The 26519-nt window shown below is 38.3% G+C and overlaps 1 protein-coding gene across 7 annotated transcripts in view; it reads left to right on the top strand.

Annotated features, from left to right (window-relative positions):
* The window catches only part of MAST4 (microtubule associated serine/threonine kinase family member 4), a 276434-nt gene that overhangs the window by 186280 nt on the left and 63635 nt on the right, over nt 1-26519 (top strand). For all 7 annotated transcript variants that reach the window (XM_063180836.1, XM_063180838.1, XM_063180842.1 and 4 more), the window contains one exon: nt 16533-16621. In XM_063180836.1, coding sequence (XP_063036906.1) covers nt 16533-16621 — 89 coding nt within the window. The remainder of the gene's footprint in view (nt 1-16532; nt 16622-26519) is intronic.

The following is a 26519-nucleotide window of genomic DNA, read 5'->3' on the forward strand; positions in this document are numbered from 1 at the left end:
CATGATGTATGATTAATCTATATTGATTTTGTATTTGAACTTAGCTGGAAGGTACCTCCTATTACACTGTAAGGCAGTAGTCTCTGCGTAAGGCTCATTTTTGTTTTCCTTCTGTTTTGCCAGCACATGGAATTTATAAAATGACCATATTGAACTATACTTTATAAAAACAACATTCGTATGTATCTTGAGGGTATGATTTAGTTGCTTGTATGTGAAAACTGACTTCTAATCTTTAATGTGGCCACAAACCGCTTGATCACCTTAACAGATGAACTTCCATGCTTCTCTTTGCATCCTCAGTGGTAATAACCTTTTAACAAGATTATCAATATAATTTGCCTGCCTTTTATACTTGGCCTGTGATTTGATAGCTATGTAAAGCTAAATTTAATCTGAAACCATACTCATCGCAGTTTATTGTCAGAGATGCCAAGTTCTCTTAATTGGTGAATTGTACATACATAGTGGGTGTACAGACTTATTTTTACTAGTTTGGGAAGGTGTCTTGCTGGGTTTTTTTGGTTTTGTTGTGTTTTTTTTTGTTGTTGTTTTTGTGGGGTTGTGGTTTTTGTTGTTGTTGTTGTTTGGTTGGTTGTTTGGTTTGGTTTTGGGTTTTTTTGGATTTTTTTTTGCTTTTTTTCCCCATCCAAAGACCTTTTTGATTTTAAATTAAGCATTGGCAGACAAATGTTTAAGGTAATCAGGGGGTTGCTTAACACAAATATACTGTCTAAACAGTTGGATTTTTTCTTTAATTAGCTCGTTGAGAGTTGAGGAGCAGCCCAGGATTGCTGGACTGAGGAAAACACATTCAGTTGATTTGGTTTCAGAATGTTCAGTAAGTCTCTTCACAAGTGTGTGTGCTTCACTGCATTTACATTTCCTCAAAGCAATGATCTCTAATGATCTCATGTGCTTGGCAGCACCTATTCATCTGCCAAACAGCGCTGTGCCCTGCAGCACCATGCTGGGGTGTGTGCTTGGCTCTGACTCGGAGGTGATCATCATTTCCTGCAGCAGCCAGTTAGCCCAGTGCTGCGTCGCCCAAGATGTGAAAAAATCGCAGCGCCAGGCAGTGTGGCTGCAGGCACTTGGTCTAGTAAAGCTAGACTTGTAAAGAATGTGACGTGTGGCTTTGTATCACACTGCAGCATGATTCCTGTCTCCAGCAGTGGTGAATGACATACTTCTTCTCTTCTGCTTGTGGTAAAGTGTGCTGGGAGACATTAGTGAATAGGAAGGTGAGAATTTGCCCTTTGGAGAGAGTGACTATATTATCTGTTCAAAAATATGACTGGTATAACATACTGAGTAGTCAGAATTTAAAAACAGAATATTATTTTCTGGTATTGTTATTACTATAGCTTCTTTTTAGAGCTCTGAATGGGAAATGCTTCAGTGACTAAGATGTAATATCAAATACAGAACTATCAGTAAAGTAATGTTAGTCCAGCTTCAGTCTTATAGAAACTTTTGGGAGTTTAGCAGATTTTTGGAGAATGGTACTGTACCTGTCCTATGTTAAATAGGTGTAAAGCTGTTATTCTAGTGTTTGGGATTATTTTCTGGAAAGAAAGAACCCGTAAAAAATTAGGCACGCAAGGTATTATATTTCTCTGTAAAATATGAAGAATAAAAGAATCCTTCTCACTCAATAAATACTCTCTGTGATTGTGTGGAATCTAATTAAGCAGTTTGGAAGGAGGAGATGATGAGGTTGCGTTTGTTTTTCACCAAATTGTTGTATGCCATTTTGCCAGTTACAACCTTGGGTTTGTTGTTTTTTTTTTTAATTGGTCTTTTTTTAGTATTTCATTGTCACTGTTTTTCTGTATCAGCTAAATTTATGCTAGTCACACTGAGGCAAGAGATTATATATGCCCATAAAAACAAGTCAGAACTCTATGAGCTAGATTGAGAAAGCAATCAGTCACTTTTTAATTGGTTACACACCCATATGTACATCCAGCTAGTTGTCCAGCCCTTCTGAACATGTATGGCACCATTACCTACCTGCATGGACTTTCTCGAGGATTTTGAAGGATTGAAAGATCACTTTGATTTAATGTTTAGTTATGGATTTATGGAAGGGAGATGATTAAGAAGCATATGATTATGTTAAAATTGAGTTGTCTGTGTTTTATCATTAAATTTATATCTTCAAGGTGGTAATTTTTGTGGTTAGGATTCGAAGAAAGGATAATACCAACAAATGTCTCAATTCTTTTATACTGAAGACATTTAAGAAAATAGCTTTTGTGGGCAATTTGTCTCTCAGAGACATTTGGTTTTCAAGCTGAATGTATTCTGAGGTCACCTGTAATGATTATTTGAAAAGCTGAGCTAGAGCTTATGCTAATTGAAAATCTAATGTTTGATTAATCCACTGAACCAAATTAGAGATGTTAGGCTTCTATTTTAAAAAAATAGAAATGAAACCGGAAATGAAGAATTAGTGTTCAAACTCTGAGCGCATTCTTTCTTACTACTGAGAGGGTTAGGAGATCACAGAATGTCAGGTGTTGTAGTTCTACTTGAACCCATGGACATTATGTCAAACGGACAGTGTGTGGAAATTATTTTCAGTGGAACAGAATATTCCTCTATTAAAACCAGTGAATTTATCTTAAACTGGAAGTTCAGCTTTCTCTTCTCTTCAGCCATGCTGCTTAAGATGACAGGTAATCTGCAAGACAGCTTTCTGTGGTGGAATCGTGGATGTGAATCTCAGAATAGTAATGATGACACTACTTTTACATCAGTACAGAATGTGTGGAAACTCTTGATTTTAGCTTGTTCATGTAAGAGTTACTTGTTAGCATAGTAATGTGTCTTAGAGAATTTGTGAAGCGTGACGTGATCTAGTGGTACTTCAAGTTATGGTTGAGGAAAGGGGGAAATTTGCTCATTATGGATCCTATTATTACTTTTCTCATGTACCCATTGAAGCATAATATGTAATTTTTTTCCAAGTTTTTCATGTAAGTTTCATGGTTCTTGTTCAAGTTAACAGCTTTTGTGTAATGAACTGCTTTTGTGCAGCAAGACTTAAAGTAAAATCGCCTTTTGTGGGAGGATTTCAGCTCTCCTCTGAGAGAGGAGACAATTGACAGCTTTGAGACGAATTCCCTTTCCAATTTACTTCTTCTACTGCCATGTTTCTGCTGCCCCAGACATTGCTGCTTCAATGTGGAATTTTAGTAGAAGTTTAAAAGCCTATACAGATCTGATCTTGCAGGATTATGTAATCTTGAGATATTTTTAAATACATGATAAAATTTCCAAAATTCTTGAGAAGATCGATGTGTAAAGAAGAAAGACTGTACACCGGATTGCACTGTTCAACTTCATATGCATCCAAGCTAGTGTTCCTCTTTATTTGGAATTCATTACTTCTATGTAGAGTTTAGCATTAGTTAATTTTGTCTGGTTTTAGATACCATTGGTCTTGAATCTTCCCATTGCCAAAATACAGCTTGAAACATGAACTTCCAAGAAAAACTGTCAAACCAAAAAGCAAAAAACCAAACCCAACAATAATAAACCCCTACCTTCAAACACTGAAAACTTGGACTGTTTGAGTCACTGTATGGATCCAGAAGATGTAACTTGAAGACTGCGCATACTCCATTATGTAATTTAAGACTTGGCAGCAATGCACTGACTTTGGTTTCCTCTCCTTTGTCAGCAATTCTGCTTGTATTGGAGCAGATATTGTTTCATCTGTTAAGTTTAAAAGCAGATGTTAACTGTCTTGTGTTGCATGGTTCAACAAGCAGAATTTCCTGCAGCATCTCAGGTGGCTCTGGTTGCTGCCAGCAGCGCTGCTAGATGTGGCACTGAGTTGTTGCAGCAGTTGCGTCACATGGGCTGTGGGCTGTTGTGGCTGCGGACAGTAAGTTAACTGATGTGTTCAAAATTAGAATGTTTACTATAATTACCACTGCTTGCTTTTTTGTCTCTATAGTGGATGTCGCTTTACTAGTCATTTTATGTGATACTTCATTCTTGACACATCAGGGTGAATTAAACACATCTTCATTGTGAAATTATTCCTCTTCACACTATTAGCTCATACCTATTTACACACTATAAATCACATCCTTGCTTCATTTTCTTCCTTCTCTTCTTCCTTCTACACTGAGTCACTGACATTTGCTTTCATTGATCTTCTGTGACCTACTTCTGTTTGTGAGCAATTAGTGCATTGCTTTGGTAGTAAAATAGTCCTTTACCTGTATGAGTGTTTTTACAGGGCAAAGTACATGCAAAAGTAGTTTTCATAAATTGCTTATATACTCTGTAATGTGTTTCAGATGGTCTTAGCCTTTCCCCTGCATTCTTGTATTGATATATAGGTTTAAGTCTAGTATAGAAGGTATACACGTTAATTCTGGGGTTTTTTTGTTGTTGTTGTTGTGTTTCTGTGTTCTTGGATTTTCATGAGAGAATAAGGTTTACTGACCATTGAAGTGGTCAGGAGAGATGTAAATGAGAAATCTAACTTTATTCTGGAAGTTCCATTTTTTTCCGTAAAACTTCACTAGCAGTAAGAAATCTTCTTTAAGATATACTATAAGTGGATTTTGTGGGCCAGATTCATTCATGTTGATATGCTTCACTCTGCTTGGAAACTTCCAGTGTTGAATATGTACTAGAGTTTTTTGCTAAAATGATGCTACTAATTTTCCAGTTTCACTCACTGGATTTTCATTAGGCATAACTGGGTGGATAAACTTAAAGTTATTTTGTGTTCTAGTTGTGGAAGGAAGCTTGAAGTATATCATTGCAGGGAAGGATTTCCCTTTCCCTGGGTAATGCATTATTTTTTCTCAGAGCCTGTATGAGAGGTCACAACCCAGCACTATGGTGTTTTGATCTGCAGAAAGCCTATCTTAGATTCGCTAAAGGGATTTTAAAATTGAACAGTTGTTTGTGATTTAGAGACTTGGATTACTAAAGTGGCACAGCATGTCAGAAGGAAGGGATGTTTGATGGCATGACATGAATGCATTGTCAGTACTTTATTTGCAATGGCCTAGATAATTTGTTTCTGACCTCACTGAGTAATCCAGTCAGTTGAAACATGAAGCATACACCACTGAAACTTTTTTCAATACCATGCCACGCTGTTTTTAATACTATAAATGTGCATATATATATTGTGCAGGTCTGTGGCAGCACACTGAAACACATAAATCATCTGATCTTTCCTGGCTTCTGTGGTGCTTGATGATTAAGCATTACTATTAAAAAAAAAAAAGTAAGTGGATGTCAGAGGCCTTGTGTCATCCCCACTTGTGACTGTGCCTGGAGATGTTTAAATTGCTTCACTGGAGATTATTCAGATGTTTCCAGTTACCTCACTGTGACTATGCAGTGTGATGATCTGCATGTGTAATAGGTTCCCTTCCTCAGTAGCTCTATTGGCATGTGGAGCTGAAGTTTGCTTCCAGACTTAGTCTGCGTGCTGGGTTTTATACAGGGAGGATAACTTGAGCCGTAGGTAGTGTTCAAGTTAATCTTGCTGACACAGCTTACTTAGTACACAATTGCAGTTGAAAAAGGCAGTTTGTATTCTCATGGTTAAAATAAAAATTTTTATTTTCTAATGGAGAAATTCTGAACCAGTAAAAGACCTATCTATGGTGTAACTTTGTCTTCAGAAGGGAGATCGCTTATGTGACTGTACCAGTTTAGATACACAGCTAACTTTTTAAGTGTAGATACTGTATATCTAATTCAAATCTATGGAGAAAAGAAATAATTTATGTACATTTGTAAACGGTGTCAACTATGTGCCAGCACGTACTTAATTTTTTTTTCTGTTGAATTTCTCATGAGGCATTGTTAAATGAAAAGTAATGATCAGTAGTTATGTCTGTTACATAAGCCCAGTTTTAATCTGGAAAAAAGCTAGATCAGACATACCCATTTCTTATAACAGTTATTTATTGTTTTGCTTCAAAAGGGATATCACTGTGTTTGGAAACTCCAACACAGACTTTAATTTGTTATTGCTCTGTAAGACTGTTGGGGAATGGCACCTTGCTGGCTGCAGAAAAATGTGTAGCGGTGTCTTAAGATCATGACACTGTGGAGTGTTTGGTCACTTACCTTTTAGCATAACTTTGCAGATGTCTGGTTCCTGCAGAACAAACACCCTCTTCATGAAAGCTGCCATAGCTGGCATTAATTGATGCCCTCTGCCACAGGCTCGACAGAGACCAACAGCTGAATGGGCGCAGTGAATGGATTTTTTTTTTCACCTTCCCCTGGGAAAATAATGCTTCTAGATGCTTAATTATCATTTAATTAAAAAACTTTTGGTCAGCTGTCAGTGGGATGGAAAGAGAATGTAGGTCTTACCAAAGAGAGGAGGGTCTTTTGTTTGCAAACTGAATTTCTGAACTGCAGTCAATGTGTGCATGCTCAAATGTGGGACACTGATGGTGCTGCCAGAGGTCTTGTGGGAACAGACATAGTTTTGAGGTTGAATGCTTTCCACTTAATTGTTCATATTCAATCTCCTAACCCGTATAGGACATAGTTTTCAAACGCCTGTTTTTTGCCCTAAATAATGATTTTAATTTTTCTTAAAGTTTTTTCTTTTTTTTCTTAAGTCCAGTGCATTAACTGCTTAAGCATTACTGACTCCTTATGTGCAAACAAAAAGCAAGACAGAATATTAATTGCAAAGTGTTTATATTTCTTATATAGAAAGTGTGACACTTCAGTTACATAATATTTCCTCTTGTGTTTTTTAAAACCTGAGAAGGGAAGAGAAATAGGACCACTTTTCCTGTTACTTGGATTGATTCCCTTAAAGAAAAGATGGAAATCTACATTGCGTTGTTGAAGATTAGGGATTTATTGTGAATTTTTGGCAACTCTCATGTTTGGATGAAGAATGAAGATAAACCACAGCAATTAGTGCGACAGTGCTGCGGAAAGAATGAAGCTTATTTCCCTCACATGTCAAATGCTCAGTAGGTAGCTGTGCTTCATCACTGTACTGCTTTCCATTCTGTAGATGTGTATCCCCACTTCTGGCTCTCCAGAGGTTAAAAGGTAACTTTATGTTCTTAGTAGGAGCATGTGTCTCCTGGGGACTATCCTCCTTAAATGCTTTTCCCTACTTTGTTTTTCTTGTTGCCCAAGTGGGAAGCCTGCACAAGGAGTAAAAGAATTCAGACTCTTATCCTGCTGGTTGTGGTAATAGAAGAATTCAGACTCCTCTGCTACTCTGCTTATCTGCTGTATAGTTTTCCTTCAGTCAGGTGCATTGCGCTGACGTTGTCTTAGCTGTTCATTTCTTAAGTCTTTGGTAGTATTGCTAAAGGTTTGAAGACAACACATTTAGTCAAGCAGCCTCATAGTTTTGAGAGAATGGGAGCTACCAGATTTATTAAAGAAGGAAAGAAGCAGTCCTGTCCTGTCTGGACTTACTGCTCTTCCGAGTAAAAATGAATTGTTTCTACTTAATTACAGGAGAAAGGAGTCAAGTTTAATTATAATTAGAGGTTAAACCAGAGGAGAACTACTGAATTAGTGTGTAAAACCACATAAAATCTGTCTCCTTCAAGCAGCTCCCAATATCCTACCCTTGAATTTTAGGATGTGATTACTTTAGCTCTACTACTTGAAGACTATTAGGAGAAAAAAAAGTTGGGGGAGGGGTGTGGAAAACAAAGGGGAACAAAAATCGTAAAATTATCTTAAAAATACTGTGAAATAATGTAAGAAAAAGTATTTCTAGGACTTTGATTTCTCCTGGGCGAGTCTCTGTAGTACAGTGCAATGCAGACTATTTCATGTGATGTAGATTTCTGTTTTAATAAGCTTCTGATTTTTTTTATGTGAAAGTCACTGTGGCAACATAAAATTTTTAATGGGTACCAACAAATAGAGGACGTTGAAAGGAAGTTGAAGCACAACTTCCATAACAAGAAGCAGGGGAAACAAAATAGTTTCTTGGTTTTTTTTCCCCCAACTGAAAATGGATTGGTAATTTCTGTAGTGTCTCTTAGACATCTACCAAGGAAGTAGGCTTTTTTAGGCTGGCTGCATGTAACTACCTAATTTCAAAACGTGACAGTCTTTAACCCACTGGGATGTTTTGGGTATTGATGCCATGCAGACACTTTGAGCCAAGAGAAGCACTCCTTAAAGTTCTTTCCATACTTTTCGAGGAACATGATTACTGTTATGAAGAGGCTTGTATGGCTTATCATCCTGGCCTGGTACATGGTAAGTTAGGAACAGTGCTCTTCTGAGTGAGTAAGAAGTAAAGAAGCCCCAGAGGAGGTAGTTCTAAGGGGAAAACTGGAGAGAGAGTGAACAGAGTTTCGCTGTGGTAGGTAACTGTACAAACAGGTCTTTGGTCTGTAATCTGGAGACACTCCCATGTTTTATCTAAATTCTGAACTCTGGTGGCCTCAGTTTCAACTGGAGTTACAGAAAACTCAGGATATGTGCTTGGCTCCCTGGCAGTATTAAATGTCCTGGAGAGTTGGCTGTGGTTAGTCCTTGAGTCTGGATGGATGTTGTTCAAAGGAAGTATTGCTGGAACAGGACCCATTTGTTTATTGGTTTTGTTTGGGGTTATTTTTTGAAGGGGCTGACTGGGTAAAAGTTGTCCATATATTCACTGCTTGAATGTAAATGTGGAAAAGCCTACTGTTTCCCATTGAGGGGGTATAAGGGTGGTGCCTCAGCTGAGGGGGTCCCTTGACTGAGTCTGACTGCTTGTGTTGTGGGCAGCAGCAACAGGGCTCCAGCCTCGCTCCTGAACCAGGGACAGAGCCACTGGAATCATTGCCTGTGACAGTGTCTGTGCTGCAGCCTTGCAGACAGCACACCAGCCTGAGGTGAAGGGGTGGCTCCAGAGGAAATGGTGTCCAAGATCCTGACTCACCTCCATCTGCTCCCCCAGTTTCTCCCAAGCTGTTAACAACCAGCAGTGGGTCAGAGTGAGAAACATCCTGCCCCCAGCGTTTCCTCTGCAACTTGGTAGGAAGTGTCTGCCTGCATTCTCTCAGCACAGGAGATGCACCAGGAAATTGTAGTCAGAATATGGAGTGATAAGGGTTAATGTAAACTGTAGGGTATGGCCCAAAAGCACAAGGAGGCCTCTTTTTTGAACCTCCTGTCTGCAGCCTAGATAGGCTTGCCCTCTGGTAAATAGCTATTTCCTGTCTAATGCAGACAGTTTCTGCAAGATTATCTACTGTGCAAGTCAAGGCACTACTTCATTTGGTTAACACCTCCAAACTAGTGATGCTGTGATCTTAATAGGTGTGATGTATGACTTTTTTTTTTAAGATAAGGCTTTTTATATATTATAAACCCTTCACAGTGGCTACTGATTTTGGCTTTTTTCAGTTAGGCATTTTTTGTTGTTGTTGTTTGTTTGATTTGGGTGTTTTGATTTTGGTAGGTTTTTTCTTTGTTTGTTTTGTGGATTTTTTTTGCATGTTCTGAATTATGTAGCATGCAGGTAATCATACTTAGCAGTAATTTAGGCCAGCCCTGCATGTTTTTCCTCTACATTTGGTGCTAGCTTCCTAGTTACCCTTCTATTTTGAATGAATAACATTTTTGTGTCAAGGAATTTAGTTAAATTTCTCAGTAGGATAAGAAACACCTAGTAACTTGGGTTTTTTTTTCCCTTCTCAGAATACAAAATAAACTATAAATTCAAGAAACAGTGGGATTTAAATGATCCCATCATTGTGTTCTCAATGGGTTGTATGATGTGAAGATGCAAAAATGTAATTTTGGTTATAATAAAGCAGAATTGCCCAATGGCCCAGGGGTTTGTGATCCTGAGCATTCTTTTTGCATGCCCTCCTCTGCATACTCACTTTGGTTGTAGTACAGACATTAACTTTTGTGCAGCTATTTTATGAATATTGTACAACTATGGAGTTAGTAGTTAGCTTAATACTCTTTCTTTGTTACTGTAGAGATGAATATTTAATTATGTGAGTTAAATGTGAATCAGTGGGTTTAGGAAGGTTCAGGACAGACAGAAATATGCAGTTTTAAATCTGTAGAAGAAATTCGGATTTCTTGTAACTACTGATTTTCTTCTTCTCCTGTGCAAGAAGAAGAAAAACTATGGGTCGAAATTGACTAGAGTAAAAGTGAGAGCAGTCAGTGAAGCTGAAGATGCTGAACACATCCAACTAGCAAGTTCAGTTGAGAAGGCATAATGACCTTGTTATTTGTATTGTAGGACTCTGGTTCAAAGGAGATTGAGAAGCCCTTCTCAGTGTGAGTAGTCTTTGTGTCAGTCTCCCTCAGGTCTGGTTTTTAGACATTTGGCAGATATTTTTACAATTCTGTGATTTTTCCTGGTGTCTGCTTTTGCAGTGATGCTGTCATGCTTGCATTTGAATCCTTTAGGGCAGTCTGTGGAAACGGTGATCATACATCTAGTTGATTGCATTTTATGTTTTATTTTCCCTGTAGAAAATACAAAGAAAAAGTCTCTTCTTTTGTATGATTGAGGAAAGGTGAAGTTCTGATGGCATGGTGGCATGCTGGTAATTGGTATTAATGGTAGGGAGAAGGGAGTTTCATTCACGTTTTTCAGTATTCAGAGAGGACTTGTAGCCTACTGCCCATGTTTGTCTGGCCAGTAGCCAAAGCCAGACCACTCAGTGTAGTGTCGCAAAGGTTTGAGACAGACCACCAAACTAGGGCAGCAAGCAGCTGCATTTGGTGTGCTGTTTTCATTATGTTTTGACAGCACTCTTGTTTCTTCAGACTAAAGCTCACCTTACTTAAGTTGACTAAACCTCACATACAAAAGAGGAAAATGTGAATCTGTCCCTACATTATAACACTTAAAATTTAAATCCCAGTAGCCTATTTTCTGCAGCGCATTACAGACTGATGCAGAATAATTCCTCACAGAAGGAGTATACATAGTAAGTAGAACGTTTGACTGTATGTGCAATGTTGTAAAGGTAGAATGTTAGAGATAGATACATATTTATCGAAATATATGCATACATTTTATGAATATGAACGTGTGTCTGTATATGCATATATGCGCATGTATATACACATACCAAATTTGGAGAGTGTATATGCAGACATACAGTCTAGGTAAAATATATCAGAAAATACTGCTAGATAATAAATTTATATGAATGTGAAATACTGACAGCCTTTAAAAGTGTAACTCTAATTCCTTGAGGAATATTCTCGGCCAGTTTGTTTCCTTGCATAAAGCAATCTAGGTGTGAACTGGTGCTGTGTGGGCCATGTTTAACTTTCTGGGTCTGGAGATGCTTCATCAAATACAAGCTTCAAGGCTACTTTCGACAAGGAAGCTGCTTGCAGTATCGATGTGCGTCATCTCTTCAGGGCAGCTGGTTTTTGCATTTATTCCAGTTAATATCCCTGCAGAACTTGTCTGGGTTCTGGAGCACATGGAAGTACTCACTGAACTGCTTTTTAATGTAGAAGGCTTCTTCTTTAAAAACAAAGTAAACTGAACCAACCAGACAAAATAGCCAAGACAAACTGAACTAAATTCCTCGCTTCAAATGTTCTGGGTTTTTTTTAAGTTCAGTGTGCACTGTTCAATGACTCTTCAGTGTTGGTGTTGCTGAAGATAATAACTGTGAAGTCATACCTTAGCTACCTTCATAACAACTTAAATATAACTGAGATAGAACTTAAATTTAACTTTCCTGTATAACCAAAGTCACAATATCTCAAGTCTTGCTAGAGACACTATGTTCCTGCTGGGGTAGTTTTCAACTATGCAGTTTTAACACCAGAGAAATTATAACCCCTTTTTCTATCCCTGGAGCCTTTATAGGAAGGCTGGTCTTGCATTATTAGTGTCTCATGTGTACCTGGTTAGGCTTCACATTCTGGATATGGCACTAACTTAATTTCTTTGTGCTTGTATTGGCAACTAAAACCATTTGTTTGTAGCCTCTTTTTAGAATGGGAGAAATCCCTTCTAATCTTTGCCTACAACTAAACTGCTATATGTTACACTAATACCAGAATTAAGATGGTGTGGGGTAGTGCTGTGCTCAGCATAGCCTGTGAGAGGTGGTAACCTGTCAGAATAGCTTGGGCTCCAAATACATCTTAATTGCAAGTGTAAATACAATGATTGAGGATAGTGAAATGAAATAATTGTCAATTATAAAGGCTGATGCCATATTCCCATGAAAAGCCTGGCAAGCCTGGCTCTGACAGAACAGCCTGCTTTCCCTACTTCTTTTGAATAAATAAAAGTGATTATCCTTCATTGGCAGTAATTTGTTCATCTTTTAGCCCTTATTCACAGGAAGAAATTTCCATTTCAGTGCGTATCTTTCACAATTATTGCCATTTCTTGATTACTCTATCAGGAAACCTGTTTCAGCTCTGGATAAAATATTGTCTGTCCTAGAAGTACTGCATTTCTGCTTCACCTTTTTATTCTGTTAAATGTTTTGAGGAGATTGTGGAATGTAGTTGTATTTTAACAATCATTCTCTTACTCGAGTCTCATGCTTTGCTGATTTCAGTCTAACTGTTCCCCTCATTTCTACCCAAATATCTTTTGCCTGATATGGGAAGAATTGTGGCTATTTAAGGAGCAAAGTAATCAAGCTTGATGCAACTGGATAGCATCTTTCAGCAGCTGCTGTTTGCCCTGGGTTTGTTACAATAGAAGTTCAGCAAAAGCACTTTCTTTGTAGTGTCTTCTGTTTGTTTTATCATGAGTGCTTCTCATCAGAAACATTGATTGTCTGTAGCAGCTGGAGGTGTGACTTGGAGTTAGTGCATTGGGAATGATACTGGAGCTGAAGTGAAGGAGGAATTCCCCCACAGTGAGACATGCTGAGAAGTCAGGTAGGGAGGAGAAGAGTGAGTGGGCAGGAGTGTCAGTGACAGAGAGCAGGAGCTATGACAGAACCTGTCTTGAGGGGGTGGATTTGGGAAACAAATAAGAAATTATGAATTGGATTCTAAGATAAGGAGTAGTGCCATTTGTCCAAGGCACTGCTGATACAGTGTGAGGTCAATGACTTCCAGATAGGTAGTCACCCAGGAGGAATAAAGTCCAGGAAGGATATTTGTGGGGCAGAGAAGAAGGCAAAGGGCAACAAATGTAAACTTTCTGTTCTGCTCAAGTTTTCTGCACACCCCAAAGTTTAGTTATTGTTAAAAGTGACTGATTTTTTTTCTGTGCTCTCTCCCGTTCTTTTTCATCTTGTAAAAAGGTTGGTTTTTTTTTTTTTTTTTTTTTAAGTGTTTTAAGCTTTGCATCTTACCTGCTGCCTAGCTTGCTAGTCTCTTCTTGGCATGCAACCTGATCACAGCATGAAATTCGAGGCTTAGAGAATTGCATTTTGGGGATTAGTGCTCTGTGGTTTACCAAGGTTTATATTTCCCTAAGTTACAATCCCTTTAGAGTATTCCTGCATGGCTATAACTTTACTGCAGACAAAGAAGCTTTATTTCAGGGCTGCCTCTTATCAGTTGGTTTATCTTGTCAGATTTGAATAGGAGAAGAATAGTTTTGTGAAAACAATAGAAGGGGAAAGTTGATGTGTTCAGAGATCTAGAAAAAAACTATTTTGTTTTAAAATGGTTTTAACTTCTGAGATTCTTTTGTACAAGGAAAATAGCTGTTTCAATGCTAAATACAGTTCAGTAAGTAATGCTTTGATACTTCCTTTGTGCCACCCTGCTTCCCATTTGTGGAGTTCTGGCAGCTTAGATCATCTTTCGAGGTTCCGTGAAGTTTATTTTTTTTCATCTACAAAATGCGTCTTTTATAATGGCATCATTTTGGGGAAGGAATTGTGTTTCACAGATTATAGAGGATGGATTACATTGTTTCAAAATCTTTGTGAAGCGCAACTGAAAAACAAAGTTTACAGCGAGAGCTCTGGAATGGATTTGTCCTTCCATGCAGTGAGTTGCATCTTACCTTACTGGTAAGGCAAATAGAGGAGAATTGCGTATCTTTTATTTTTTATTTCTCAGTAAAACATTTCATTTGAGTATGATAGAAGATAAATTGTCTCTGCAGCCATATCTGAGCAAGTAGCAAATGTGTTCTTGAAATGGCAGCAGTGGGGAAAGATATCTCATTGTGTAAGATCTTGATATTGAAGGTAATGCCATCATACTCTCCAGAGTGCTAAAAATACACAGCCTCCAAAAAAACACCCCAAAACCCAAAGATAAGTTTAATTAGATGCTTTTGATAATAATTTGTCAAAGACATTGCACATTCAACTGAGAAATGTAAAATTTGGGTATTAGTGTAAAAGTGACCGGTGAAAGTGATAAAAGTCTCAATTTCTACAAGTAAGGGCAAGTGACAAGCAAGTGCAAGGAATCATCCATGTTGCAAACTCTGTGAAGGGTATCTAAAATTTTTCTGCTTTAAATGTATTACTTTCTTTTGCCAGAATTTGTTATGGTCCTTTAAATCCCAGATTTCAGTCATGAAAAACTTGCTTTTAAGTCACATCATGGATGCTCTGAGCCCCAGCCTGCATCACAGATGTTGGCAGTGATACCATCACATCATCATGGAGGGATGCAATCTCTGTGTCTTTAAATGAATGTCTAATAAATACCAGAAGTTTTTTCTGGGTTCACTTTTAGATTGGAGAATTGCAAAGAAACAGTTATTCAAACTTTTAAAACAAGAGTAGCAGATAAAGGGAAGAAAGTTAGCAAAAATATGGTGAGGTTGCATGAAGCCAGAAGGAAAATTTTGAACCATTCTTTGATAAGAGAGGAATTCAATGGCTCTTTACCTGGGAAAAAATTAGAGAAGAGGAGAAACAATTAGGACTTTGTTGTCTGATGGAATACAGAATATTTGCTCAGGTTTTGTGTTGTAAAATGTAGAAATTGATCTAGACAGGTTACTAAAAACTTGTGTTTATAATTTCACATTTTAAAAGTTCATCCTTTATTTTTGGCTTAAAAATGGCAGTGTATGTTTTAAATAAGTTTTGACTTTTCTCTTTAAGAAAAGAATGTACAAAATTACTGCAAGTTTCACAGTATTCCACATGTGAAACTTGCAATAATTTTGTACATTCTTTTCTTAAAAAGGTCTGCAGTAATGATACACTTGAAGGTTAAATCACTGTAATAATTATGTAATATGGCAAAACTTTGTGCAGTGTGCAAATGGGCTTTGCATTAACCTATTAGAGATTTGGAAGTGCCACTCTTGCTGCTTCACAAAGCATTTTTGAAGGGGAGAGTGCTTTTAGTGTTTGACTTCTTTTGAATTTTGTAGATACTGTCTATACTGATTTCATACTCTACTTTTAATCTATGTTATTTTTCTTTATTTTCCTTGTCTTCTGTATTACTTTGGATACTTCTGCATCTGCTTTTCTTTATGCTATTAAACTCCATCCTTTCTTTTGCACTTTATTCAGTTTAACTATATCTAGACTAATTAGTCTCAGTTTCTGGCTGTTACATAGTGAGAGATGATCATAGTGTTACAAAATTCGTTTTTTGAGATGTCTACAAATAAGATCTGAATCTGCTTCTCTTGCAGTCTGCTTTGATAATTAAATGCTTTTGTGTATAAACTTTCTCCATTTTAGACGTTTTGGAGTTTTTCTAAACCTTTACAGAAAATTCTGATTGCAGTGCTGTAAACATTAGCATATGCACTCCAGTTTATACACAGCTAAGGTCTCTTAGTTCAGGATAATATTTTCCTTCTCCATGAATGTTTGTAGTTTGGGGATTTATGTTTATGAGAATATTTGTTATAGTAGAATGAGGGAAGAAGGAAACTACTTCTGCCACCTAATATATAAAAACTGTATGATATATTTAAGAAAAATACCTCCTTTCCCAAGTTTAATCAGTGCCTTAATTTACTTTTAATTTTGTTTAATGATCTTGTGGTATGGGAAATTAGTGGCTTTGCAGATGAAAAATGTATGAGTAAAAAAAAATGCATTCATCTTCTTAGTTATCATCTGTTCCATTGACAAAAGGCACAGATGTGAAATTTATCTCAAGAATTAGATTTATAATTATTACATCATTCTCAAATTGATAAGTCTTACTCTCTCTGGCATGTGATTTCAAGCTACTGTTCACATAACAGGAATAGTTTTAGTCATTGAATGGTGATTGTAAATCTGAGACTGTGTTTTACATTATATTTATTTTTATATTTTATAAAAAGTGTATGGCAGAGAAATAAGCTTTAGTTGGAGAAGAATATTTTGTTAATGACTGTACAGGGAAATGCCAGTCATTGCACAGAACAGCAAACGTGCAAGCCTGAAAAGTATCCATGGTGTATTTTCTTTGAAAACTTCTGGTTTTGCCATTATCCATTATAATCATAGACTTCCTGGACATGCCTACAAAAACAACAATAGCTCTGATTTTTAATAGGAAACTGGGAAGTCAAGGAACTCAGTAGCAGAATCTCAAAACGCTCATGTGTGGTACATGCTGTATTTCTGATGCTAATGTCTTCTTTCCTCTCTTTTTGCCCACAGCTGTAGAACAAGTAACAGGAAGAGTTTGATGGGCAGTAGCCAGTCTCCAGCTCTGCCTCGGCCTCATTCACCACTCTCAGCTCATACAGGTGATTTTATAACTATGCTACTACTGCTGTTCTGTAATAGCAAAAAGTTGGATTTCATCCTGTCTGAATTTCTGTTTTATATTTAGATCCATAAATCCTATGTTATGATCAGTCCAAAAATATCATTTAACTATTTTTTATTTCTCCACCTTGCATTCTGGTAGTTTTTTTCTTCCCCTCCTACCTTTGCTCTTCCTATAGCTTGTACTGCATAAGGTAGGTAGTGGAGTCTGTATTACATTCTGGTCCTGGAACTTCTGCTCCCGAGGATTTATAGTGTCAGGCACTTTGGTGGTAGTTGCTGTACTTATCGTTGTATTTATTGTTGTAGTTGCAGTATTTATTGCTGTGCATGGCAATAAATTGATGATAATTTTGTTTTTCTTTTCAAACATCTGAAACGCTTAAAGCTTGAATTAATGTCCATAAATATTTAATTTATAATAATTGCCTTAATTTTTTAAATTAACATTTTTAGCATATCACCTCACATTTGCACAAATATTTATTGTCTTTTTATTTTTGAGGGTGCATTGGCAATAACCAAAGGCCAGAATGAAAGCACCACACTAATCCTTGTGTGATCAATGACTGTGAATATTCTTGCAGGGAGATGCTAAACAAGAAGGTGCAGAGCTTCACATGAATTTTTGAAGTATATTAAGGCATCTCCAGTTTTCTTATGGAAGCAACATTGTTAGAGAAAACCTGGTGGTGATTTTTCCTCTTAGAAGCAGCTGCCACAAGTAGGAATCCAGGCAACATGAAAATTTTTAAAGAGTTCCAAGGCAGTAGAGCATTTTAAACAACAAAGTAAAACATGGTGCAGATTGTTTTGAAACTGAAAAATTAAATTTTGAAATGTTTGGAATGCCATTCTGGATCTCCCAAACACAGAAATTTCCATTTGGAGGAGGAGATTGTGGTCACCATAAAAAGTGTCCATGGTTGTGCTGTGTTGACTTGCGGAAAGCAGTAACAATGCTTGCTCTAGCATGTCTGCTGCTGTAAATGACTATACCATCTGTTTTGAAATGGAAACCTTGGGACAGTGATGCCTGATGAACTCTGAAGTATGGGCTGACCAGCACATGTTACCTGGGATTTGGATATAGGTTGTGTATTTGATAAATGGTGGAAAGTTCCTGTCTGGCAGTGGACTCAGGCTTTCATCAAGTTGCTTCATCTTTTGAATTGATTTCTCAAACAGCAAAAGAGAAATAATATTTCTGATGTCACAGCTATTGTCAAGTGGCTGAGAAGGTTGAAAACTAATTCTATAAGTAAAAAGATTAAATGTGTTTTTTTCATAAACTCAGCAGTATGCACTGTTTATTCAAAAGCATATTACAGAAATCTGACAGCTTCTCCCATTACACAGGATACAGTAGGTTCTCTTACTTGGCTATTTCCAAAGGCATGTGTGCTAGGCACTTGAGCAGCACTAGTAACCCTCATAGTAAGTCTCATCAGATGTATGAGATTAATGTTTGCATGTGCATGTCCAGCTGTGTTATTAGCTTGTTTCTGTAAATGGGTAATTATAGTAAATATTCACACAACTATTGGATCTTAGCTCAGCTGGCTAGTGTGCCTAGACAAGTCTGTACATCAGATCCCTGTGACTGTCATCCTAATGCACACAAATAAAAAAGATGCGAATTTAGTAAGCGAAGTACTTTCCTCTACACAGGCAGGTAGGAGTTCAGTGTTTCAAGTGTTTAATGTCTGTAAATCTGTGAGAATGTCAGACTTAGGAGGCTGGATTTACAGTGATCCTGTGATTTCTGTGTTGTCAGAGCTGCCAGGTGGTAAACTGCACTAGGTTCTGCACACTCGCATTGCCTTCCTCCTCTCTGTTGTGGCGTGTACAGAAGGTCTGTTTCCTTGCAAAGTGTGGTAGAGGGATGTGACAAGAGACTGTGTGTGCTGTACAGCTTGCTGGGTTTGTTCTTGTTGGCCCTTCTTGGCTGAGAGAATTTGCTCCAAGTCAGAGAGGCCTCCTTGACTCCAAGGAGAGAACCTGGTATATCTCCTGTCCAGCTATAGATGATTTTAAGGTCTTTTTTGAAGCTGAGATTCTCTTAGGAAAGTGCTTTAAATTGGAAGTTTTTACTTTACAGCCAGATCATCTGCCTGGAGCACATACCTCAAGCTTAAGTTTCAGAGAGACTGAAGATGATCCTCTAAAACCTTCAAATATTTCTTACTAACTTTTGCTTTTGGAAGGGGGAACAGTAGAAGAGGGAGAGGCAGACAAAAAAGTTCCCAGTCCTTGGGGAGCATGTAGCAAGCTGAATGTGCAGCAAAGTGTCAGTGCTTGCATTTACTGAAAACAAAAAAGGTTTATTCATTGGTCTGTTCTTGGCTGAAGTGTGGTAATAACATGCATTTTTGACAAATATGTTCTTTTGAGGTAGTGCAGAATTTGGAGGACATTGAAGAACGTGTGCTCTAGAGAATTTTTCCTAGTGTGTTTTTAGAGTTCTGTTTCATTCATGCAATCTGCCCACATGAGTTCAGGCTGAGGATCAGGTTGCACACTAACATCTGATTTAACTTCATGAGACCATTGCACAATTTCTTGTCACTGGGTTGTCAAAAGAAAATACTGGTTCTTGCATCACTTGCCTTTTTTAAGGGACTCATTTTAACTGTTGAGAAAGCCAGGAACTTTAGGCATTGAGGACTCTTAGTATCACCTATCCTAGAAATCGTTAGCTTCCTCACATTGCATGTTAGGCTTTTTCTTCTGCTGGATCCCACTCCTGTACTCCCTACTCTCAGGTGCTCTATCCATCTCTGGGGAGAGCCTGCTGTTGCCCTTACTGAAAAGAGTTCCATTCATTGCTCTTATTTAAGTGGACTAGATTCTTAATGTTTTTACTATCTTAGTTGCCAGCTGGGATTAAAGCACAACAAAGGGATAAAGACCTGCAATAAAAGCTAAGTACCATGCAGCTGCTCACCTGCCCATCCCCCCTACAGCAGATAGAAAAATTAGAAAAAAAATTAAAAATAAAATTTGTGAGTTGAGATTAGAAGAGTTTAATAACTGAAACAAAACAAAAAAATACAATATTACTACTGAAGATAATAATAACAACATTAACAATTGTAATGAAAAGGGGAGAGTGGTGTATCATACCCAGGAGAAGCAAGTGACCCACAATACAATTGCTTACGAGCTGCTGACCAATGCCCAGCCCAGCCCCCAGCAGCAGCCAGCCCCTCCTGGCCAGCTGCCTGCAGTTTCCATCCTGGACACGCTGCTCCGTGGTGTGGAGCATCCCTTTGGCCGCTCGGGTCGCTGTCCCGGCCGTGCTCCCTCCCAGTGCCCTGTGCACGTGGCCGCTGGCAGGGATGGGACGCTGAAGGGCCTTGGCTGAGGGTGAGCCCTGCTCAGCAGCAGCTGAAGCATCAGTGTGCTGCCAGCGTTCGTCTCATGCTGCCTCCAAACACAGCACTGGACCAGTGACTAAGAAGAAAATTCTATCCCAGCTGAAATCAGCATGCCCTTTACTCTAGACTGTTCTAGTTGAGTGGAATCAAAATTGTCACACTCTTGAAAATCCACCCAGGATCAATTTCTTTTAGTTATCATCCTAATAGTCTTTAGTGTTATCCTTGGCTTTGTGTGTAGTCCTAATGAGATGGTTGGCATTGGTTGGGAATTTGTTGTCCCAGAGGCATCTGAAGTGAGTCTTTTCATTCTTTGTGAGGACACCCTAACAAGCTTTTCCTCATTGCTTGTTGAGAGCAAGCCAAATACATTCTCAGTTAACTCTGCATGGCATACTTGAGATTATTTTATTTGGACCACTAGTTTAAGCTACTTGGGTTGGTTTCCCTAAAGGCGTCCCATCTCTGAGGACAGAAAAGTGCTGTGAGTCCTCTGTGTCAAATGTAGCAAAGTGAGTGAAGGTGTGTTCTGGAATCTCAAGGTGGAGCTCTCTTAGAGTGCCCTGCATAACCACTCCTGCCAGTGCCTCTGACTTTGCTCAAGAACATTTTCATGTTTGGTATCTGCAGACCAATCATTTAGAGGTCTGGCTGCAGCTTTGGAAGCAATGTGCTGTTACTTCAGATATGCTGAAGAGCTCAGGTAGCTACTTTAGTCTAGTCATAAACTACTAGTCATAAAGTAGCTACTTTAGTTTAGTCATAAACTGTATTTGAACTAGATTGGATGTGAATAGGATTGCTCTGTTTTAGAGGACGAACATCTTGGATGTAAGCATAGTTCTTCAACTGCATTTTATACCTATGTTCTTCCTTATAGTCCTGTTTTTCAACCAGATACAGTCTGAACTGGAGGTATCAGCTGTTCTATAGTTTAGATAGAAGTTCTTTGAGGAGGACCAGTGGCCCAAGTTTAGGGTAATAATAATTGCCTCATATGAGAAAGTCTAATATAGAGATCTCAGGCAAATTATCCTCCCACTCTTCCCCCACAGTTTTCATTGCTTACTCTGGAGATAATAGAAGATTTTTCCTACAAGGGAGTTTGTTGTTAATCTTTACAGATGCTAGCTGATTGGGACAAGCGCTGAATACTTACATGGAGTTTTTTAACTATTAGCCTTGCTATCCCAGTCATACTCAGATTCATGTCAGATGGGAGGGAGAGACAAGTGAGACTTGAAGTAAGTAGATTGTGCAGACTGCAGGTAGTGCATGAGTGGCACCTGTCAGGGAAGGGGCAGATTTGTTTGTAAGCAACAGTGACCATAAAAGCTTCTGGGATACACTAAAGTGTTATTAGAGCAGTAGGTAGTCCAAGGATTGGGAGCCCATGGGGTAAGGTCTGAGACTCAGGATGATAAATGAGATACGAAAAAGACAGTATGTACAGCAGATACTATATGTCTGTTAATGTATGTTAATTGCCAATACAGTGTATACAAATCAGTTTTTCTCTAGGCAGGACATGTAGCTGATTGACTTCACAGACAGAAATGATCTCTGCAGACTTTAGTTTGCAACTGAAGCCTTTTGCCATGCCTTATGCATCCAGGTAAAGATCACACAGTATCAGCTTTCACTACATAAAGTGTTTCTATTTCTTGCAAAAATAGCATGCTAGGTAATACCTTTAAGCTCATTAGAAACTGCCTTAGGTTAGTGGTGAGGACATCCTTTGCCTTTAGTATTTAGGCTGAAAGGTGTTAAACCTGCTGAAAAGTACTTCTAAGTTTTCCATGAGCTGTTGAATACATAGAGAATTGTGGGAAGCTAAGAGTTGCAGCATAGCTTGGATGGTACCTGGTGCCTGTGTCATTAATAGGCTTTTCCAGCTGATTGTCTGATGCTGTGTAGGCAGGTCATCTGCACCACCCAGCCTGCAAAGTGAATGATTATAATCTCAGCAAGTCAGGGCATTCAGGTGTCCCCACCTCAGAAGTCACAGGAGCTTCTTCATGTGGTTGATACTAACCCCTAATGATTAATAGACACAGGTGGTGCTTCTTAATTGTATCTGCTGAAGGAGCAAGATTTAGCTGTTAGGAACAATGCTGTAAATTTTATTCGTCTGTATTTTAAGAATATTCCATGTGGTGCCACTGAGATGACTAGGACAAGAATTGTAAGATAAGTAGGAAATTGTTTAAGGGTATAAAGAGGCTTGTGCTAAAATGAGGAATATTATAAACTGTGAGTGGAGGTTATCAGTCGAGTCATCAAGTTTTGTTTTTGTGGCCAAACATTTTATTCTTATAAGTGGCAATGGCAAAAATTACTGTAGCTTACACAAATTTGGAAGACATCCAGTATGACATAACATCGGGGAACTGTTTTGAAGTGAGTGAATGACTTGAATAAAAAAGAATGAAATTGCAATATGCAACATTTTATACTGGAGGACCTGTAACAGAAATGTCTGTGATAAACTGTGAAGTCGCCTATTATAGAGTATAGTTTAGGATCTCACTGCATTTTCTGTATAACATGATGTTTGCAAGGACCAGTCTAGTGGAGCTTTGAAAATGAAATCTCAGAAGATGTATAAAGAAAGTAATTTTCATTTAAATTTGGAAAATATTTGGAAAATATGCCACTGTACAGTGTCCTGGTTAGATTTCATCTGGAATACTGCATATGTTTATTGTCCTACATGTTCAGGTGAGATCTTGTGGGGAGAAGGGCAGATGGGATAGAATGTGGGAGATTTTTGTATAAGACTGAAAGATACTGCTTCCTTTCCTTAGTAACGGAGGACTGGAAGATGCTACTCTAATCTAAACCAGTTAGAATTGCCTTTCTCCCTCCCCTTCATAGAGTAGGAAGAGAAACACATGCTGGTCATATATACTGGAACATGAGGGATCTTAAAGAATTGTCCACCCAAGTATGGCAGGGACAAACCTGACTTTCTCTAGGAGATTGGATAAATAGGTGTAAGGCCCCAAACAGCTCACTCAATGAAGTTGTTAAATTACTTGCGGTTGTTCATGTACCTCAAGTTGCATACACAGGGGAAATACTGACAAGATATTCTCAAGAGGTCAAACAACAAAAACAGCTTCACTGGCAACTTCAGAATATCAAAGAACTTGGGCAAAAGTTCTAGTGTAACATTCAGTCAGCATAGATCATTTCTCAAAGATTTGACTTGGCCCATTGAACTTAGCAAACACTAAATGGGATTGATTTTAAGTTACTCAGAAATTCTAAGAAGAGGTGATTAGAAGAAGAATGGAAAGACAGAAAAGATACAGAAGTGCCCACATACAGTAACCAACCTGTGAGTTCCAGCACCGTTCATGGAGAACTTCCCCAAGGAAGTGAGGTCTAGACAATGCCATGGCCTTGTGTTTGGCCTTAAATGCCCCTGGACTTCCTGGGCCCTTTCCCCTGGTGGGTTTTCCAGTCATTTGGCCACTCAGGAGCTGGGTTAGAGGCTCCAGAGGGCCATTGCCTCCACTGTGCGAGAGAGTGACATCTCTTGTTCTGTGATACAGGCTTTAGGGGGCTGGGGGTGTACAGGGCTGGGCACTGCCTTGTCAGACCAGGGTAAGGTCTGACCTGTCCTTTCCTTAGCACATATTTATCCCAAAATGTCTCGAGACATGAGTCTTTCACAGTGGGATTACATGATGCAATTCCCTAAAGCAAAATTAAAGTTCAAGAAGGTTTTACCTCCTCTTGTAATACTATTTCTAGGACTTTTCAGACTTTTAGGTCGACATTGGTAGAATGCTGGCTGTTAATAGTGTGGTCTCACTATGTCAGGGCTCACTGCTTGCATCAGATAATTCTGAGAGATGTACTTTAGTTAGCAACATGGAAGCATAGTAATCAGCAAAGCTGTTTGCACCATATATTTTAAGGGAAAGAAAGCTATGCTTGTAAATAAATAAGGCCCCATAGTGTGTTTTTGTGGTGAAGTATAGAAATGCTAAAAGCTGGGATATAAAGCAGGGCTCTGAATGTCAGATTTTGAAAGAAAACTCGTGCAATATATCAATTACTCTGACTGCTGTTATATGTAGAATTACAACAACAGATTTGCTAAAACAAAACTTTTTATTTAGCATTTCTTTTGGGTGCAGTTAATGGTTATGGAAATTTCAAATCATCTTCTACTGGTTTAAGGACAGGAGAAGAAACTCTAAATAGTAAGTTACATGCAGATAGAAATTAAATCCTGTAAAAAAAGCACTCTCAGTACTTAATTAATGGTTGGAACACGTAGAGCTTTCTTGTAGATGGATTTAAGGATCATACAAACCTTCCTTGCCATAGCTGAGGCAAGTTTTTTGCTGGTTTCAGGTATAGTCAATCCAGATTTTTAAATAGCCTGAGCTCCTCACATGAAAATAATAGCCTGAGCTCCTCACTTTTTGGAAAGCGCCTGCAGAAGTATTCAGCATGATTCCTCTAGTGTAGATTCTGCCCAGCTGTATGTTCTACTGACTAATGCTGTTTCTTATGGTAAGAAGGTCAGACCTGTAACTCAGGTGGATGATGTCTTGTGTATTACTCAGTTCACAGTCAGGACTCATCACCATGTGAACTGACACAGAGGAATGTACAACGCATCATTGTATTAATGGAGCACTGATGTACAGTGGTACATTTTAAAAAAATTCAAACTGGATTTGTCTTTGATCCATCAGGAATTTGGGATAACAATTATCAATTATCTGGTATTCCCTCCATACTAACAGAAAATCATTGCTTTTGAAACTCTTTGTTTTGTAGATAGACAGCTATTAAAAGTACATTAATAATATGCAGCGACTGTAACATGCTTTTTAAAAAATATTTGAAGTATCTTCCCTCAGTGGCAAAGACACAGGATTTCTTGAAGTTACTTGCAAAACAACCACAGTTTAATTGTCTTGATACAGTTTTCTTAACAATAGGTACTTGCAAAATGAGCCACCCTGTGTATTGTTATGAAGCAGAGTATTGTTTTGTTACATTAATTGCCTATTCATTGTGTCTCCCAGAGGATGCTGGAGTTAATTGTCTAATGCCTGACCACCAGTCCAGTTTACTTTACTAAATCAAACATTTGGGCAGTAATCCCCGTCACACAGAGATACTGTAGGACTAAAGCATACAGTGCAAGCAGATTTCAGAGAACAGTAGGCTTTGACTCATCAGCAAGCCCTGCACATATGGACAGAGAGGTAACTGGCACTAGATTTTATTTGAAAGTCTCCCAGGTGTTGACTTGCAGATGGGTGGGTGAATACCTTGATGGATGAAGGTCGCATGTGAGACTCTGCTTCTAGCCTGTCTTGCTCCTCTGGAATACTACACCTTATACCTGTAATAGCACTAGCTGTTTCTCTGGTCATTAGGGGTTTGTATTCTCATTCTTCGTTTCCAGGTTTGTCTGAGTTCTTACAATTTCTAGATAAACCTTCAGGATTTAGTATCCAGGTATTATGTGTATGGCATCACCAGTCTTGTTATTTTAGAAGCTGATTTGCTATTACAAGTAATGCTTCCAAGCTGATTTTCCTAATAACAGGATCTGATGCTCTTCCTGAGTAAGACTTTGACTTCTTAAGGTTTTGTCTGTAAGGAAGTGATCTGTGTTGATTCTAGCAACATAGTTTGCAGCATTGTGACTCTACAAATCCAAATCCACACCGATAGCTATAAAATTGCTACATTATTTAATAATATTTTTTACTTCTTTATGAAGTTTTTGTGTGTATTTTAACCCATGGACAGTAAAGTATGTCCTTGATGTGTGTTAAAAGCTTGTTTATATCCATATATAACTTCAGCTAGCAAAACAAAAGGAATTGGTTTACAAAGCCCCATATTCTGATTTGTGAAACTGTTTCCTGTCAAAAGCTGTTTGTCTCACTATGTTAAGGCTAATTCTGTGCTCTTCTGCCAGAGTTCAAGGTAGCTTCTTTGTCTTTTTTACTTATCTAAGCCACAACACACTCCAGATTACAGCTGATGTTTTTCTAGTGTGGCAGTTAATGTTTGTGACTGTTTTATCTGCACAGTGTTAATTTTTTTTTTAGCTTATTTTTGTTAAATAATTTCTGGTCTCAGAAAAAGAAATCCAGTTAGCTGTTAAATTGAATGAACTGTGGCTCTCAGTAATTCAGTGTTTACAGTTGATAGAAGGTAAGAGTAATTTTTTTTAGTCCCCAACTAAAGATGGGAATTTATGGCTTCAGATTCCCTCTGCTCCAATCCATTCAGGGAATGAAAATCCTTGCCACCTTGAAATTATTGAGGCCCTCAGCAGTGTCTGAAGGGTAATGAAGAAGCTGGGGTCTTGAGGGGATGCAGAGAATGTAGGAAGGCATAATTCTGCCATGATAGATTAATGGCTAAAAAAGACTTGTGGGTATTGGCCAGTGAGAGTGGAATCCATGTCTCATGAGGCTGTGGAAAGAGCAGCTGCAAAAGCTGCTCA

This window comes from Melospiza melodia, chromosome Z (genome assembly GCF_035770615.1).
Source record: "Melospiza melodia melodia isolate bMelMel2 chromosome Z, bMelMel2.pri, whole genome shotgun sequence".
Taxonomy (NCBI): domain Eukaryota; kingdom Metazoa; phylum Chordata; class Aves; order Passeriformes; family Passerellidae; genus Melospiza; species Melospiza melodia.